General features: G+C 33.3%; 1 protein-coding gene across 1 annotated transcript in view; it reads right to left on the bottom strand.

Annotated features, from left to right (window-relative positions):
- The window catches only part of LOC124352879 (hexosaminidase D-like), a 305,479-nt gene that overhangs the window by 14,345 nt on the left and 270,716 nt on the right, over window positions 1–20,418 (bottom strand). The window contains exon 3 of the mRNA XM_046802595.1: window positions 187–312. Coding sequence (XP_046658551.1) covers window positions 187–312 — 126 coding nt within the window. The remainder of the gene's footprint in view (window positions 1–186; window positions 313–20,418) is intronic.

Below are 20,418 nucleotides of genomic sequence, written 5' to 3'. Positions count from 1 at the left end.
AAATACAATCTTCAAGTATAAAGCATTGCTACCACGATATTTTCTTCAAGACTAATAAGTTTTCAAGTGTCAAAGTTTGCTGATACCCATTGAAAAACAGTCTAACAAAAGTATAACAATGGCCTTGAAAGACTTTCGCGTAGATTTAAACTGTGGCAGGAATAATATTTTGAGTACTTGACTGACCTTGGAAACGTGAGCCAGGAACAGGTTGTCTCTGGTTTGTGTCCTGCACCGGGCACATTCCCCCATCTGGAACACCTCATCACAACCGATGTGTAGAAACCGGATGTTGTTGTGTACGGCCATCATCTAGAACACAATCACTTCATTTAGAGTTACCAAGCACACATTGGGATAGTACGAAGATGATGAAACAGCAATAATAAGAACAACGCGTACCCTAAATTATGGATATGGTTCAGAGTGGTAACCACTTAGTAGTTGATTACAGATAGCTTAGTACCAACAGAATGTGTCAACAGAATTAAGCGCGGAGCTTTGTAACAAGCGAACAGGCTTAAACAAGCAAGCCCTGTAATCCTTCTGTAAGCACTGAAAGGTAACTGACCTTTTCAACTCTTGCCCCGTGAGTCGACTGTACTCAAGTCACTTAGAACCGAGCCGTTTTATGTAAGACACATATTTTAAAAAACCAATAAATCTGAATTTTGCAATTAAAAAAACGAATGTTAAGTTTATATTATCAATTTGGTTGTGAAATAAATCTTTACAAAGAATTATTGTATTATAGGTCCAAAACGGTAAGTGTGTCACTTACTCAACTAAAACAATCTTAGAACTATTGAGCTTAAACCTGAACCCTGCAACATCTACACATTAATCGGAGTTTACTCAGTTTACTCAGGTTGGATGTAACATTGACACATTAATTGGAAGCAAGTTACTTAGTTTAGGTGTAACATCTACGCATTAATCGGAAGTAAGTTTACTCAGTTAATATGCAACATCTACATATCAATAGGAAGTTGTCGTAAATTTATCCAGCACGCTAAAATCTACTTGAAACTCTCAAACTCCCGAGCTACTTGACATTTTGTTTACTACGTAGGCAACAGTAGTTATCAAGAAATGAAAAAGGTAATTAAAAAAAAACAATTTTAAAATTTCGCTTTAAACCACCATTTTCGCGCATGGAAGATATAAAAAATTTACTCAGTTAATATGCAACATCTACATATCAATAGGAAGTTGTCGTAAATTTATCCATCACTCTAAAATCTACTTGAAACTCTCAAACTCCCGAGCTACTTGACATTTTGTTTACTACGTAGGCAACAGTAGTTATCAAGAAATGAAAAAGGTAATTAAAACAAAACAATTTTAAAATTTCGCTTTAAACCTCCATTTTCGCGCATGGAAGATATAAAAAATTTACTCAGTTAATATGCAACATCTACATATCAATAGGAAGTTGTCGTAAATTTATCCATCACTCTAAAATCTACTTGAAACTCTCAAACTCCCGAGCTACTTGACATTTTGTTTACTATAGGCAACAGTAGTTATCAAGAAATGAAAAAGGTAATTAAAACAAAACAATTTTAAAATTTCGCTTTAAACCTCCATTTTCGCGCATGGAAGATATAAAAAATTTACTCAGTTAATATGCAACATCTACATATCAATAGGAAGTTGTCGTAAATTTATCCATCACTCTAAAATCTACTTGAAACTCTCAAACTCCCGAGCTACTTGACATTTTGTTTACTACGTAGGCAACAGTAGTTATCAAGAAATGAAAAAGGCAATTAAAACAAAACAATTTTAAAATTTCGCTTTAAACCTCCATTTTCGCGCATGGAAGATATATATCCTTTGACTTTTTAAGAAAGTAAGATTTCCTAAAAATGAAACTAAGTTATAAAGAAACAAACTAAGGAGGAATTAAAATAAGTTATAATGACTAGTACTGGAAAATGGAGGCATTTACGTCCAGGTTAATATATTCCCCAAGAAGAAGAAGAAGAGGAATGAAAATAAAAATAGAAATATGAGAATTATTTGTCATAAATCTTGTTCTTATACACGCCTGAACGTTTCCTCTACGAGTGTGAGTACTCGGTGTCGGGTTACAGACTTCTTGGAACTAAGTCAAAATTTCACTTGGCAACGGCAAGAACGTTTGCCTGACTTGACAAATGGAGAATTCACATCAGCGCGATATGCAGACTGTGAATGCTGGCTTGAAAATAATTCCATAAATTATGAAATTTAGACTGGCAGTTAAAAGTAATGTATAGCTATTTACTTCGATGCATTTAAAAATATTAGAGATCAACTTCACACAAGATATCTTTCAATAGTGCAACTTCATTTTGCTTGGTTTGCGTTATACCAAACCTATAACGAACGTTTTACAAATATAATTAAATACTAATAATATGTTACTGCTTTTCAGAGGTTCGATAGAAAAAATAACACAGATTGTACTGGTAATAGTGCCACAGCAAATAATTCACGAGTTTTAATCTGGGAAATGAAAATGTCCCATATTAAACCGTACGATTCCGATAAGAACTTGTGAAACGCCTCTTAATACTAGAAAAACGCAAAGCTACTGAAACTAAGCATGTTTTTTCTTCTTAATTACAAATAAAATAACCAATTCATGAAAAACAAGAATGTAAAATGAAAAATGAATGAAAAACTAAGCAGCAGAAGTAGGAGAAAAACCCGACTCTTTCAAAATGTAAGACAGTCGGTCGATGTTACGTAGAGCTCAGCTTTGCATCGACACAAACGGGAGAAATTTTGAAAATTTGATGAAATAATTTTTTTAAAGAAAATGTTTCCATGAAAAGTAATTTTAATCAATAGTTTGATTAATACTAAATACTTATACAATTATAAGTAATAAAACACATGATAATTAATAGAAATTCACATTTAATAGTACGAGTACAACTAAAAATATACCCCGCATTCGTAAAACATTTTTACACATATAGGACACAGTTTCATAATACTGTTAAAGTTAATTCGAACTGTAATTAATTTAATTATTATGAAACGTTTTAATCATTTTTAAACCGAATAAAGTTATAACTCTCTAAGGTTGGTTGATTGTAGGAGGGCTACAAAGATTTACAAACCTCTAAGCTTTGTATATTGAGTCTTATGATGTTATAAATCAGCCCTTTCCCCCCGCCAACCCACCCTCCCCACCCCACACTATTACCCCTACAGCTCAATCCCATCAATCCTCCATGTTTAATGCTTGATTGAGCCATTGGGCCTCACCAGCGCTGCCTTGATATCTCCCACTAACTTCGGCAACGTCACTTTAGTTTCCACCAACTAGCTTTCAGTCATGGATAAAACAGTAATGGTCTACTTTTACACGGCTATACCTCAGAAAGAGGGTGGACTATTATTTTAATTATAAAGAACGTCATGCTATTAATGACATATTAAAACTGTTAATTCCTGTTTCTCTAGGTACCGAATTGATAAATAAACCCCCTCATGGGAAATTGTTCGCTTGAAAGTGAGTTTAAACGTTAAGAGTGTATGAATTAGTGTAAAATATGATAGTACAAAATTCGTACAAATGATTAGTAAAATAAACGTTCACTCTTTCATTACAAAAAACTATATATTTATTTTTTTCACTTATAAGAATAGCATTTATTTTTTATTTCTTATAATAACAAAATGTATTTCGACAGATCCAACGCGGCGATCCTATTGGGTTATGACGGATTGGAGAGAGAAAACTGGGAAAATTGACGCGGACTGACTACGCGGTTCCGGGACTTTGGGTGCGACGATTTCACAGTCAGTAGCTTACGCAATGTTCTTTTTTTTAAAAAAAAGGAGTGACCTATGGCATGTTGGAAAGAGTAACGTTTGTTGGTTCGCTTATTATAAGCGGGTTATGATGACTGTTTCACTTGGGTTTGCGCTGCTGTAGACCACATGTGAACGGCCTGTCATGACGTCACGGCAGTGGTGGGCGGTGCTTTACTCTCAAGACTCGGTGAACCGTAATATATTCTCTATGCACCCCATTTGATGAGAGGGCAGATGTACGTAAGAAGGAAACCGAATCCATGTGTCAAATTTGTCGGACAATTTCTATATGTAAAAATTATATTCTCTTGTATACAATGGTTTAATTTAAATATCACAACTCCTCCGATAATAGTAATCCACAAGTTTAACAATTAAAATGATGATTCATAATGATGACTATGCTATAATGGTTATATTGCATCAAAATCATGTTTATTAACATGTAAGGATTATAGTAAATTAAAAATACCGAAATAATAATAAAATAATTTTTAAATGGGCTGCCTGATGTTACTACGTATCTTTGTAGCCATGTAAAATTTGTCTCATACATTTAGTATGGCAATTACGAAAGATTTCAACCTCTAAAGCATTGTCATCTTTATGAAAGATGTGTGCGTAACTGGCACAACTAAAGATCTAGGCGATCTAAAGCGGCGGAATTTGAGTTTAATTTAGATATAAGGGCAAGTTACCTTATCCTCTGAGGATAGAGTTCCTGATTCACTAATTGTCAATACTATTCAGCTCCATCCATCAGTACCGACTTTCCACTCTTTACTTATTGTATTACTATTCCGCGCATTTGTATGTACTCTTTGAGAAATGGGTAGAATTGTAAACAAAAAGTTACTTTTAAAATTTTCCAAAATATTGTAAAAGTAACGTAACTCGTTAACAAATAACTTCTATAAGACAAAGATTTGTGTGACCAACCTCTATAATACGAATCATTGTTAACGTAACTCGTTAACAAATAACTTCTATAAGACAAAGATTTGTGTGACCAACCTCTATAATACGAATCATTGTTAACGTAACTCGTTAACAAATAACTTCTATAAGACAAAGATTTGTGTGACCAGCCTCTATAATACGAATCATTGTTAACGTAACTCGTTAACAAATAACTTCTATAAGACAAAGATTTGTGTGACCAGCCTCTATAATACGAATCATTGTTAACGTAACTCGTTAACAAATAACTTCTATAAGACAAAGATTTGTGTGACCAGCCTCTATAATACGAATCATTGTTAACGTAACTCGTTAACAAATAACTTCTATACGACAAAGATTTGTGTGACCAACCTCTATAATACGAATCATTGTTAACGTAACTCGTTAACAAATAACTTCTATAAGACAAAGATTTGTGTGACCAACCTCTATAATACGAATCATTGTTAACGTAAACTCGTTAACAAATAACTTCTATAAGACAAAGATTTGTGTGACCAGCCTCTATAATACGAATCATTGTTAACGTAACTCGTTAACAAATAACTTCTATAAGACAAAGATTTGTGTGACCAGCCTCTATAATACGAATCATTGTTAACGTAACTCAAGATATTTTTAATGTAGGCCTAGGTCAAAAAAGACTGCAACAGTTAAAAAATACAATATTCATGTATATATTAAATCACTGGTACATATAGGTTTAGAAACTTATTCATAACAGATTACAAAGTTCACAAAAAAAAACTTGACGATACTACATAGAACATAATTAAACCAAATCGTTCACTTCACATTTACTTCAACAAATTTCCTCCACGAAAAAAAAACACTTTACTACAGCTTCTCTTGCGTCGTTCAGGTCGATCAGGGTCCGCCCGTGCATCCTCTTCATCATCTCTAGATGCTTCATCTTCTTGAAGATTTGAGGGTTGAACAGAAGCCAGTATATCTTCATCCGTTAGATCTCCACATACTGCTACATCGTCACTGAAGTCATCAAATCCTTCAAACTCCATTTCTTGCCCCCAGTACTTCGCTATCTTTGCTCCAGTCCTGAAGTGGGATGGGTGGGGTGCATCAGCTGCGATTTTATTTTGCGACACGCGTTTGAATCACCACCGCACCGTTTGTTTAGAAAACTACACACTATAGATGTTGAGAGCGTAAAATATCCGTTCTGTAGAGGTCGCGTTCGCCTTGTAGATGCTCTGTGCTAAGATTATTTGTTGTATAGAAGTTAATCATTCTTAGCAAAAATCCATCTTATGGAGGTTTTCATCTAATTACTACGTTGTATAGAGGTGTCTTTAGCATTTACTGTTACGAAAGTTTTAAGTGGGTTTGAAAAATTCGTCTTATCGAGGAATTCGTTTTATAAAGGTTCGACTGTACCTAAATATGTGACACAGTAAAATATTTTAATTTAAAACGTAAATAATAAAATTATTATGTTAACTGTTTGCATATGAAAGGTTAACATAAGCACAAGGTTAAAAGAGCACAATTTGCTCTATATACAGCTATTGTACTTCGGTTTGTATGGTGCTACAGTTAATTATGCCTAGGGCATAATTATACTTTGTATTAAAGTACTAAATAGATAGTCTCACGGGCCACATAATTCTATACTTGAATAAAAACATCAATTCAACTTTGTAATCACGATATGTATTTGCCGGTAAACTAATTACTTAACTAGTGATATGCTTTCAATCAAAACAATATACAATGCCGTATGAAAATATGCATGATTTCATTACATATTGGCAATACTGTAATGAAGCAATGCATCAATTCATTGTAGGGTATTTGATTTAATAAAAACATTGAATACAACAAAATCACGTGTTAGTTGTTTGATTAAAACTGAACGTAGATAGAAAAGAAGATTATAAAAAAAACTTGTTTAGTTCCATGAAACCTGTAGGTTGTAAACAAATGAAACAAGAACGTATTACATATATTTGAACGATATCGAAAATGTTGCTTTTTTCTAATATGGAAAATATATACAACAAAATCACGTGTTAGTTGTTTGATTTAAACTGAACGTAGATAGAAAAGAAGATTATAAAAAAAACTTGTTTAGTTCCATGAAACCTGTAGGTTGTAAACAAATGAAACAAGAACGTATTACATATATTTGAACGATATCGAAAATGTTGCTTTTTTCTAATATGGAAAATATATTCTTTACTTTACAGATATAGTTTTTGAAAACATTATTTCTGGAATATCTTTGTAACCTAAATAAAAAAAATTGCTATGATTTTTTTCAGTTTTACGTACTATACCACATGTACATAAATAAAAATAATATATATTACAAATAATTGTAATAGTTAAGAATAGATCATTATAGTAAATAAGAATGAGTAAGAGTACAGAGAAATTGTGGCTAGAGAAGTTTGCAGATAGATAAGGAAGTAGTCGACAGAACTTACTCATGGAAACTTAGTTATCTAGGTCTATGAACAATAAAAACATATGATTTCAATAAGGTACACCTGCTGGTGCCATTGGTGTTTTTATATGGTAGGAAAGGAAGGGAGAGTATAAAACTTCGACCAGACCTTTCTGCCCAGTTTTTGTTACTGTGTCCAGTGGATGTACTTGGTGTCAAAAAACGCCCTCGTGGTAAATTGAGTAAGACATTCGAGTAATAAATTCACAGTTGCGTATTAAGTTTGAAATCATATGCTAAGTAATAAATTTTACGTTATCTTTACAAGGGTTTTGTAAAAAAATCTGTTATTAAAATATTTTAATACAAAGTTATTTTATTTGGGAAATGTAATTTGAAATAACTTAATTTAATCAGAAAGAAATTTTATTTTATAAGAGCTTGGAAAAGCATATTAGCAATATATTTGCATGGTTAATTTCCTTATTTTGTTTTATATATATATATTGATTTTTATTTATCGTAGAAAGTATGTTTTATTCTATAAACCTATTTTTCAATTTCACTCAAATATATATGATATTTGTTTGATCTTTCATGTTTAAGTTTGGTTATTGTGGCTAAAAAGTGTTATTTGACTTCTTTTATGTTACAACTTAGAACTTATTTCTTACAATAGTGGATTAGTATTATTTTAAAATAAACTTTTTTAAATTTTTATTATATATACGAATATTTTTCTTTTGAAGAAAGAGCCGACTGTGAGTTGAAATCTAAATACAAAGTTACGCACGGAAATATTTAGTTTAAAGAAAAATTTATCAAATTGTTATATTATTTTATAAAAAGGTATAATTTGACAGCAGTGTTTTAATAAAAATAAAATCCTAATAGATATTATTCTTATTTGGATTCGAAATTATTATAATTTAATACCCAATTCTATTTGCCAACACTTTTCACATAGAAAAGGTTTAAACAAAATTAAAATTGTGTAAAACCAAAACAATAATAAAATGATCAAGAGCGAAATACAACCTTTGTTTTGGAACACAATGTCCTTTACAATAAAAAAAACAATTTTGATTTTCTATGATTTAAGTATTAGGTAAGAAAATGAAAGCAATGGTTTTTATTATAGTCAATGAGCCGAGAGTCAACGTGCTTTATTTAAGCACCCAACCTGGTGTGCATTCTATTTATAATGATTAATTGTTAAACATATATGACTTTTATGAATAAGACGCAGTTACTCTCAAACTGTGATGTATTTGTAACACATGGCATCTATTCAAACACTACATTCGGATGTATTACATTAAAACGTACCACATAACACACGTCGGCGAAAACAAACATGTCACCAGAACACAATTTCTCGATTTGTTAGACTTTCGCTGAAGAAATCAATGTGTCACACAAATATAGGCAGGCTGACATGTTTACGTTGTCCAACGCTTGTTGTGTGTGGGTTACTGACATGTTTACTGGTACTCCATAAATAATGATCATTTCAGACGATTTCTGTTCAATTATGGAAGGTCCACTCTTTCAATTGTTTCATAAATCGTTACGTTTAATCAATTATAAGTATTATGTTCAAAACTAGGTGGTGACTATTAGTTTTACCTATCGACATAGTCTACTTTATTTATTGCTACAGTAGTTTTTATTATGTAACCAACGGACGAGCCTTTCACCAATAAATGTAACTGTCACTACGTTATATCATACATACCGATATAATATTTAATTTCTTTAGACATTTTTTTGCCATTATAATGAATTTTCCTTACAAGTCACCTAAGTTTTATAAGACTTGGACTCATTCAACAACTCCAATGCAAAAAACTATTTTGGTACCTATACATTATCCTCTGAATATCACAAAAGGTTTTAATTATTTTTTTCCAAACAATGCTTTGAAACGGAATCCGTAAAATCCCCTTTTTATAATAACGTGAGAATTCTAAATTTCAAGTGACCGTAACGGTTATTGCGTCACAAAAGGTCCCTCTTGAAATCGTGACGTCGTATGCATGTCTGTGGGATCTCTCGATAGAAAGATTCTACAGGCTTGAAACTTGGAACAATTGTTCCTCTTGTGCCATGGAAGAAACCTATTGATATATTGGTCAACAGGCCAAAGGGAGTCCATCTGTGTATCTGTCTGTGCGTTACCCTTTTATTTTCCGTCGCCCCCTTCGATACTCCGATGGTATCGGTTTATTAATACACGCTTATGCTTAGTGTAAGGAAAATGAAATTTGTGTAGACAGGTGAAACTTTCTCCCTCGAGTAACACGTTACCCATGTTTTGAACTATTCGCTTTAGGAGTTCATCTTAATTAATTTTAATAATTATGAAACATTTTTTAATTATTTATTACTGAAATGTATGTCAATAAACTTGAAGCGCCTGCAAATAGTCATCTATTCATACCGATAAACCTTCACACACGTGGCCAAATTATCGTATATGAGACCACTTATCCTAGAGGACACTTTTTGGTTATTCTGACTCGTAAATGCTAGCTCAATTGAAAATAAAATGTTTGAGAATAGAATTTCATATTTCCACATTTGTCTTATGTGGAGTTCTAGGTATTTATGCTTATTTTGGGATGCACGTGGACTGGAACTTCACATAATAAAGTAACACGACCGAGTCATTGTTGAAAAGTATAACTATATCAAGGTTACGTCAACAATCAGGTCGTGTTTGTAATGATGAACGTAATTTTAAAACGATATCTTTGTTATGAAAGCGTCATCAACAATTCATGAACTCTAACTTTGTTAATTTACTTAACAAGCTGCTGCTAAATTATTCTGAAAGTTTTACTCTCTTGATGTTAATAACAAAGTGCATTTATGAACAATTAACTTTTGTATCCTGTTCAAAATATAATTAGTTGCAACGACGCGATGCGACGTTGGGGAAATATTCATTATTCAATTCAACACATTATTTATTCGGTAGCAAATTGATAATGTTTCTTTGTTTATAATATTATTAATTTTATTGTTAAACTTTATGCCTAATAAATCGGCAAAATAAATAAAATGAAATAGTTTCATTTATATAATATAATTATTGTAAGTGGAGGCGAGTGTAAGCTACTATACAATCACAGCTAAAACATAATTATTGAATTAATTAGTTCCATCCTTTCTTTCAGACCAAAATATTAATTTTATTTAAAGAATTTATGTACAATTAATGTTATTCGAAATAATAATTTTCTGTCTCATAGGAAACTACAGTCACCTTGTCATATATTGGGAATTGGGGTAAATTTGAATGGGATCAGATAAGAAAAAAGGAAAGCACCAAGGTAACAAAAGGTAAAGCTTTTTCAAATTTAAAAACTATTATAAATAAATACACATGTTAAACTTCAGCTGAGAGTTAAATGTAATATAAACCCGTTAAGTGTTTACGGATTGATAACCGAGTAAAGCATATCACGTAGTGTAGACCGTTATATTGGTGTTTTTATTATTAAGCACATCCAAGTTGTTATATCTATTATAAATACATTGAAAACAAGACATGGCTTGTTGAAAAGTTTTTCTCTATTTATAACCGTATTTGTACAGCATATACAAACGTGGTGATCCTGTAGCAGTAATGCTTCCAGAGTAGTGTAAGACAGGTTAGAGAAGATTTAAGAGCATTAGGAGCTCTACACAGACTAAAGGGCTAAGTTTCTGTTTTCGCTCGCTAAACATGGTGTGCTTACAACAACGTAGGTTATCCTTATTTCCCACATCAAATAATTACTTACATACAAGTATTTGGTTTCTATAACTCCCGCGCCTGTTTAGAACATACATTGCCGTTGTGTATATCAAGAGGTGTTTACAACCGCCATTAAGGCGTTTAAGCCATAAGAGATAAAACAAACTCAAATGGCAAAAAATGGCTCCAAGTCAAGACTTGAGGCCATTCCTTTGTCTTCAATCACAATGCCGTCACAGCCTAACCCTCTGATTTGGGATCATTTGGTAACCATTACAAACAAGATCGTTTATGTTTAGTGCAATTCTCGAAATTTAATTATAACAATATTGCACTATAATTGTGTAATTAAATAATGCATAAATGCATAAAGACGAAAAAGATCACAAGGATGATTAAGGTACTTCGTAGTCTTGGAAACGTCGAAGACTACAATATTGAAATCAGTGAAATGCTTTAACAAACCAGAAATAATTATCAAACTACTTTCATGGTCTGTATATATTTTATGTAATAACCAAAATCTTGTAACAAAAGCCGAAGACAAATTTAAAACTTTGAAAATTCAACATTTTGTCAGCCACCAATGGTCAGGTTAGGTTAGGTTTAGTTACGTTAAATTTTGTTAGGTTTGGTTAGGTTAGGTTTGGTTAAGTTAGGTTACTTTAGGTTTGGTTAGGTTATGTTACGTTAGGTTAGGTTAGGTTACGTTACGTTATGTAAGGTTTGGTTAAGATAGGTTAGGTTAGGTTACATTAGGTTTCGTTAGGTTTGATTAGGTTAGGTTAAGTTTGGTTAGGTTAGGTTATCATTATTGTTATGTGCTTTCCGACTGAGTCTCAGTTTACAAACGACGACATCTAAGTGGCTCATCTTGAATAGACTTTTATACATTATCTAAACCAGAACTACTCGATTAAAGTGATTTCATTTAGACTTTATTCATGGTTTCGGAATTAGAAGGGAATCGCATAAGAATAATCCGGACGCATTTGTGTACATTATCTAGGACCTAAAAATGAATAGTAAAACCAACTGAATTGGAACGCAGGGTAGGTGTGCACACAAGATACTGGCACACAATGTTTATACGGGGTTGAGCACACGAGCCTAGTGTGTGTCATGGACCCGTGTGATTGTATCAATGCAACGCGCACAATGTTGTGTTTGATTCACAATCGATGCTTGTACCAGTGGGAATGCAATTATCCGGGCTGAGCCATCAATCGCATATGCTGATTACATGGAAACAGAATTTTATCATCGAGTTTGGAAAGTAATTACGTTTACAACAACAAAAACCTATCTTTGACAAATATACGAATACACTGGCAAGTGAATGTCCAATTAATTGTGGAATTGATCTATGTTATGGGTTTTAATTTATTTCTAAATTTATATTTAATATTGATATCCAAATTCCACTTTATTCGTTAGTAAGTGAAATTGTTACCAAATTTGAAGTTGTGTTATTTTTGTTTTGAGCGAATTATACCATATATTTTATTTTAAATTAATTTAAAGTTTTAAAAATTCAACATAGGGTTGATTGGGGAGCCGTTGGTCCGCAGGTCAAGAGTTAGAGATGGCTTCTTAGACCTAACTTAGCCTGGTAAAAAAAGACAACTTTACTTAATTTAGAATTTTATTAACTGTACTTTGTTAACTTAATTCGCATAATAAACCATATAAGAGTTTACTTAAGACGGTATTTAAATATTAGATAATTAAAAATAAACCTTCCTAGATCAGGGTAAATGTTTTGAAAATTATCGTTCCAAGAGGACTTAGTAATTTATTTTAAAACCAGCCTCAAGGGAAAACAGCTGTAGATAAGGATATGAATATAAAGTACTTATATCAATTTTGATTTAAAAACAATCTGTTTTTAATGAATAATGATTTAAGGAAATTATAATTTATTACAGTTTAAGAAAAAGAAATGCTTTTAATTGAAACGTTACTAAAAATTATTTTGTTTATAAAAAGAAACATTATTCTCTTAATTCGAAAGTCATATTGAAATCAGGTCAGGGAAAAACGGTTGAAGATAATATTATGAATTTTACATATCGTGTTGTTTTATAATTATCTTCAACCGTTTTACGTGACCTGATTTCACGATGTAACAGCTTTTTTGTGTTACTCTCTGTAACTCCTGCACCTGCAACTCCTCTCCAGGGACGGACGAACCAGGCTTATTAGGCGAATGATAGAACGTGTTTTAGATTGACGTTCAGGAGGTTACATTCACAAATCAGCAAGAAAACTACTTTAAACTACGCTGTGTGTGTGTTAACCGCTGCTCCTCTGCAGGCACGGACGGACGAGCTAGTTAGTCGAACGTTAGAACTTTTATTGAGTTATAAAGTCTGGCACCAACTGTGCTTCAAGGCATCAATCATTCATGAACCGAACAAGTTTGTTAATTCACTCGCGGACTACGAGATTGGCACGTTTAACTCCCTAAATATTTATGTGGCGAGATTGGGCTTAGCTCTCGGGACAACTTTAAATTAACAAATAGGCCTAATCCCAGGGGAGCAAATTGATTCTGAGGTAATACTGTTGGTAGGTAAAGAATAATACTTGTGAAGACGGTGAAATCTGTAGTAGATTGAACTTTTTTATTTTTACTTGATTTATTTTTTTACAGCTGTTCAAGTTCACTTTGCTCAACACAAGAAAAACATAAAAAACCTTTTTTGCCATTCCCTGGGAAATTGCAGGCAATTTTGGGTATCTTGCAATCAGGCTCAAAGAAAAACAGCTGATGATATAAATATAGTATGTACATGAAACATGACTAAAGAGAGTGACACGTTTGTATCTATAAAAATGTTATTTTATTAAAAAAAAACAAACAATTATTTTAAAGTATTACATTTTTATGTAAAAAATGCCATTCCTATATTAACTCATATTGTAAAAAATCATTCTTAATAAATCCTCGTAAGTAAAGTAATAAAAAATTTTAATTTTTGAATTCGGGAAAATTATTTTTTTATTAAAATGAGTCTAAAACCACAAAATATCGCAAGTAAAAACAGATTTGACCTCTTTACAAACAACCTATAGGTAGATTAGCCATTTCAGAATACACCCGTTACGTTTATTTTGTACTCTATTTTAATGATACATAATGTGTATATTTCGAAGACTGACCTTTAGGTAGTAAGTTACTAAAAAGGCTCAATTTGTCTTCTATATATCGTGTGAAAAATATAAAAAGAGAACAGTGAGCTGGACGAAGATGGGGGAAAAGTTCCTAGTTACAAGAATTTAGTAGCTGAATGAGGTTTTTTTATTTGGTTTTATTTTGGTATAGTTTCGTTTTTACAAACCATACATCAGTATTAGCGACAGTAGTGAATTTCTGACAACTTAAAATCAATTTAAATAGCTAGTGACTGAACACATTCATTGACATGTAGACCTACTTCTAAACGATTAATTGTGCAAGGAATATTGAAGAACACAGGAACAAGCACGTCCCTGGGATGACTCCACATTGACTCCCACTTCCGAGTTGCCTCTCGCTACACAAGTTATGATGTTATAAATATGAAAACAATGTTTCCCAACTCCCGTCTCCACAGCACTCTCCGCACTCGCTCTAGCCTGCCCTGTGGTAGGCTTGACTAGAGGTTTGTATACATTCAAGAGCACAATATATTTCAGCTGTCGAATAATTAGAAGCCGCCGTTTGTTGGAATATAGTAAAAGCATTTGGTCAACAAATCGGATATTTCCCAATATCTCTTTATTTTACTCAAATTATACAAAAATTAAAAAAAAAAAAAAATCACCGAAGACGGCAATGATGATCTGCGTGTTGCGAGGTCTGTGATTGCTTCGAAATCTACCTTACAATTGGTTTTATATTCCATTAAAAAAATGTTTACTTTGATTTTTCCAAATAGTACGAGATATTTAACAATTTTCTAATAAAATAATTAGTTTTACTGTAAAACATCTTTTAAATGAAATGCGGTATGTTGTCAATGCTTGCTGAATTTTAAACCCCCATCCACCAATGTCCATATTTAAGTGAACATTTTCCGGAAGTATAGAGTAAATAAATGACCTAGCTAGAACAACAACAAACAATAATACTCGTAAAATCAAGGCAAAACATATTATTGGCCATTATTTATTGGATGTCATATGGTCTTCAAAGATTATTGAGAGTCTGTGGATTTACCTGTAGTGACAAACTTTGAAAATCACTAGCTTTCCAATTTACCTTTACTTACAATTATAAATTACTTGATAATTACAGTCCTGGAAGTGCTTTATTGTGGATAAATAATTAATTAAAAATTATATATTGCATAATGTTTACATGACATATTATACACATATAAATCAAATTTTTAAAAGAAAAAAATCTCCAAAAAGGTAAAATTTCTAAGTAATGCTAAAAAGGTATTGGCAGTATTTAAAAAATATGCATTTAAAAATGGAGTCACACAAAACGTTCTTAATTAATTTTTGGCTCTAAAGCAATCCACACAATTCACTATTTTAGGAATTTTATGGATTAAAAATTACCGATGTATTAGTGCACAACAGGAGCAGATGTCACGAGCAAACGTGATTTGCCAATGTGTTAGAGTCGTCTGTGAATACAACAGCTGGATTGCTAATCTAATGGGTCGAAAAAGCGCCCTCTGCCTCTGAACATACTCATCAGACCCGGATGAATGCAGTATAAAATCAATGGAAACTTGTACTGCTTCTGAATACAGGCTTTGATCATGTAATGTAAAGTCAAAGATACGGTGATGAAAGTAAACTATACGCAGTATGAGACTGTTAGAACTTATGGTACAAAAACATGCACTTCATCAAACTTCTGGTCAGACTTTCCAATAATTATTAGTGGGTATCGCTTGCTGTTTTTTTTTTTTTTTTTTTTTTTTTTTTCCTACTTAATTACCATTTTGATACTTACCATTGAAACATCCATCTATAGATATTTGCTGCGAACCACGTGACGTGGACTGAACAAACTTCCTTCAACTGTTCAGAGGAAACTACTATTACAGAAGTTCAAAATGTAATATCCGTTATTGATTAAAAAATAACAGTCAATACACAGAGATCAATTTAAATACAAGCACTTGAAATTACTCATTCAGTAAGGTTGAATGTAGACAATTTATGTAATTCCGATAAAAAAATTATGGTCACCAGATATTTCTTTCACGAGATGAATAGCTAATTTGCAGAGCGTTAGCGAAGCCTACTGCTCGAGTGGTTTGAAAATGTAATTTGTCTCTCTGTCCACACAATATCTCGAATACGAACTGACTTATATATTTGGAAGTTTGCTACGTTTTTATAAGGGCAACAATGAGTTTGATGATGGTGCATGTCAAACCACCATCAACATGCACCAAAAGCAAGTTTTGTAGTGTATTGGCTGAGCGTTAACCGATATTTGTACATTGCTCCTATGGGTAACCATGGCAACAACGTGAAAATAAAACAATAAATCAATTTGTAAACAAGCTGAGTACAATCATTAAAGAACTTATTGAGTGGAAATTCAAACGTTAAAAATCGGAGATAAGATAAGAAATTTCGACATAATCTTGAGTTTTAGTATTCTCCCTAGCTTACCGAAACCTTTACTATTTAAACACTGCTATGAAACATAATTCGATGAAAAAAACGATGGGATGTATCATCATGTGGCAAGATATCTCGAGAAAGAATTCATTTGTAAACTTTAAATTTTGAATGAAACTTCATTTCCACAAGGACAAAAATGAGTTCTATGATGATGCATCTCCAACTATGGAATTTATATGAGCGTCATTGAAACTAAATAATGTGGACATAATTTCTCTGTCGGAAAAGTTAAAAATTCCTTTTCTGTAGGATTTTCTGTCTACTGGACATCTCTAGAAATGAGTTATATAATTAAATTTTAACATGAAACTTTAAAAGAAGCTTGTTATAGGACACGTGGATTTGACATACCCCTACTGTGTATTTACAAGAGTTGGTAGGAAATTTCATTTCGAACAGAACAACCAAAATCACACTCGGAGTTTTTTATGAACTTCAACTAATCTTGCAACATTTTAATTCTATATTCTTATTTTGACTAACTGTGCGGACATATGAATGAAAACTAGTATTTGACCAATTATAATTGTGTCTCCTGACTACTTCAGTCGGGATTTAAATCCTGTGTATACACGGCTGTGTCGGGACGTGGTGTTTCCTAGTTACGCAGGATTAATTGCGCCTGTATTCAAACACGGGTTTCTCCAGGAACGCTGCGACTACAATTAAGAACGGATACATTAGATGGTACTGTGTATGCACACCTGTGTCGCTCGCAGTGTTGCCAACTCCTCTGACACTAGATTGTGACTGTTGAGCGAGCGAGTGAACAACGGGGCTATTATTGCTACTGTGCTATTTGATTCAAGTTCAAGAAATTAAAGTACGGAACAATTATGCACACCCTAGTCGTTCGCAGTGTTGCCAAATCCTCTGACACTAGAATTGTGACTGTTGAGCGAGTGAACAACGGGGCTATTATTGCTACTGTGCTATTTGATTCAAGTTCAAGAAATTAAAGTACGGAACAATTATGCACACCCTAGTCGTTCGCAGTGTTGCCAACTCCTCTGACACTAGATTGTGACTGTTGAGCGAGTGAACAACGGGGCTATTATTGCTACTGTGCTATTTGATTCAAGTTCAAGAAATTAAAGTACGGAACAATTATGCACACCCTAGTCGTTCGCAGTGTTGCCAACTCCTCTGACACTAGATTGTGACTGTTGAGCGAGTGAACAACGGGGCTATTATTGCTACTGTGCTATTTGATTCAAGTTCAAGAAATTAAAGTACGGAACAATTATGCACACCCTAGTCGTTCGCAGTGTTGCCAACTCCTCTGACACTAGATTGTGACTGTTGAGCGAGTGAACAACGGGGCTATTATTGCTACTGTGCTATTTGATTCAAGTTCAAGAAATTAAAGTACGGAACAATTATGCACACCCTAGTCGTTCGCAGTGTTGCCAACTCCTCTGACACTAGATTGTGACTGTTGAGCGAGTGAACAACGGGGCTATTATTGCTACTGTGCTATTTGATTCAAGTTCAAGAAATTAAAGTACGGAACAATTATGCACACCCTAGTCGTTCGCAGTGTTGCCAACTCCTCTGACACTAGATTGTGACTGTTGAGCGAGTGAACAACGGGGCTATTATTGCTACTGTGCTATTTGATTCAAGTTCAAGAAATTAAAGTACGGAACAATTATGCACACCCTAGTCGTTCGCAGTGTTGCCAACTCCTCTGACACTAGATTGTGACTGTTGAGCGAGTGAACAACGGGGCTATTATTGCTACTGTGCTATTTGATTCAAGTTCAAGAAATTAAAGTACGGAACAATTATGCACACCCTAGTCGTTCGCAGTGTTTCCAACTCCTCTAAAATTAGACTCTGAGTGTTGAGCAATTGAACAACTGAACAATTATTCTTACTGCGTCATTTAATCTTAGTTTGAGAAGTGAAAATACTGAACTTTCACACATATGTTTGTAACTCGCAGGGTTGCCAACCCCTCTGACACTAGACGAGAGAAGATCTGGTTGCTACTGGGTCATTGTGGTCCTAGTTTTAGAAGTGAAATTTCGAAGATTTAGAGATGCAGTGATACAGAATGGTTCTTCAGAAATTAATAAAACAAGCAGTGAGCGGAGTTTTGTAAATTTTTTCACAAAAAGTTTTATGTTTGCTGTTATTAAAAGTATAGTTTTAAGCACTTATTTCAGTTTTTTTTCTTATGGAATGGAATTAGATGCCAGAACTTTTAATATTTGATCACTGATAACCACTCTAAGGGGAAGTAATATTTACGAGTGGATAATTTATTTTATTTATTATTAATATTTACACTTTTATCGCTGTCAACGATCTGATCTTCAATCATAATTCACCTGGTATTTAATACAACCACTTTACACTGGGGGACTGTAAGTTTTCACTTTATCACTGAGCTAATGTGCTTCTCTCTCCTTCAGAAGAAAGAATTTTGAGAATTTAGAATTCCGTGATCATTATGTATATGATAGGATACTTCTCCCACGAAAAGGATAAATTTTAGGTAGCCTGAGTGGTTTTTTGCAAGCCTGATCAATTTACTTACGTTGAAGGGTTTTCCTAATTATCCTAGATAAACTTAATGTCGTTCTACATGTTCAGCATGAACAAAGCTGTATCATGTAAGTAAACATACTCTCATAGTTTAAAGAACTAAATGGTACACCCTTTTCATAACAGATTACTGGTTCCTATTTTGAAGTATTTGATCCAATAATTAGATCTACTGGGAATGCAAATACTTTTCACAACTTAGACTTTTTACAAGACATCTTTATCAAGCTTTAGAGAGAGCTAAAATATTTGAGCTGTTACTTATTGACTAAGCTTGTGGTAAGGTAAGGTTTCGGTCATTGTGAGGTGATAAACATCATCCTAGAGGGGTACTACGCCCTCTTAAAGATACTATGAATCCCAACAATATTTATAAAACTTTCATCTATGGGAGTTTTTAAAGTTTATTCTTGTTTTACAAGAAATATTAACCTAAAATAAATAATAAAAAATTAGCAGTTTTACAGACAGCAGGTAGGCCAGGCTGCGCGTGTGACTGCGTGTGCCCGTAGGGGCGCGTGGATCACCTTATCCTCTGGGGCTCTTGAAATTCCGGATAAACTACAGAGGTTTGTATAATGCAGTAGTTTCACCACACTCCGCTTGGTAGTGCTGCTCCTCGGCCGCATTGGCAGAATTTCTCAAGTTACCCACTAGATGGCAAATAGATCGGGGAATCAAAGTATAATTTTTAGGATTAAATTAATCATCTGTAGTCTCTAAAATCAACGGTTTTAGGATGGTTGGCTACCTTTGGTAGCCCTAACACCACTCTGGCGGTTCTTCTGATTATCGCCGTGCATAAACAAGACATTGAGTTACAATTTAAACTGATTATTAGGATAGGTAATTATACTGTAATATTGACCTACTTCCTCTGTACTCCGTGCCACTTTCTCATTCGTGAACTTTGCTTAATACATACGTACATTAACTACTTTGCCAGATTAAGGGTTAACCTACTTCACAATCTTTGACCGTAGATGTTCAGCAACTCACGAGCGAGAGATACTACGATTAGCATAAACTGTTAGTTTACTGCACTCACTTACCTTAGGGTTATAAGGCTGCCAATGCATTATTCATCTTCAAATCCATCGCATAAATTGTGGTTACTCGTGTTTTAGCTACAGATCCTTGGGCAGCTCGGAATATTTGAAGGTATAACAACCCCAATATTTTTAAAGATGGCCTTGTTACTATTCTAGTAGTCGTTTACTATGATACTGTTTTCACTTTAAGTTTCTGTACGCGAATGTACATAGTGTGTTTCGTGTACAATGTTGAATAAATT

The sequence above is a fragment of the Homalodisca vitripennis genome, chromosome 1, assembly GCF_021130785.1.
Source record: "Homalodisca vitripennis isolate AUS2020 chromosome 1, UT_GWSS_2.1, whole genome shotgun sequence".
Taxonomy (NCBI): Eukaryota; Metazoa; Arthropoda; class Insecta; order Hemiptera; family Cicadellidae; genus Homalodisca; species Homalodisca vitripennis.
The sequence above is the reverse complement of the archived record's forward strand: the minus strand, read 5'-3'. Positions and strand labels throughout refer to the sequence as shown.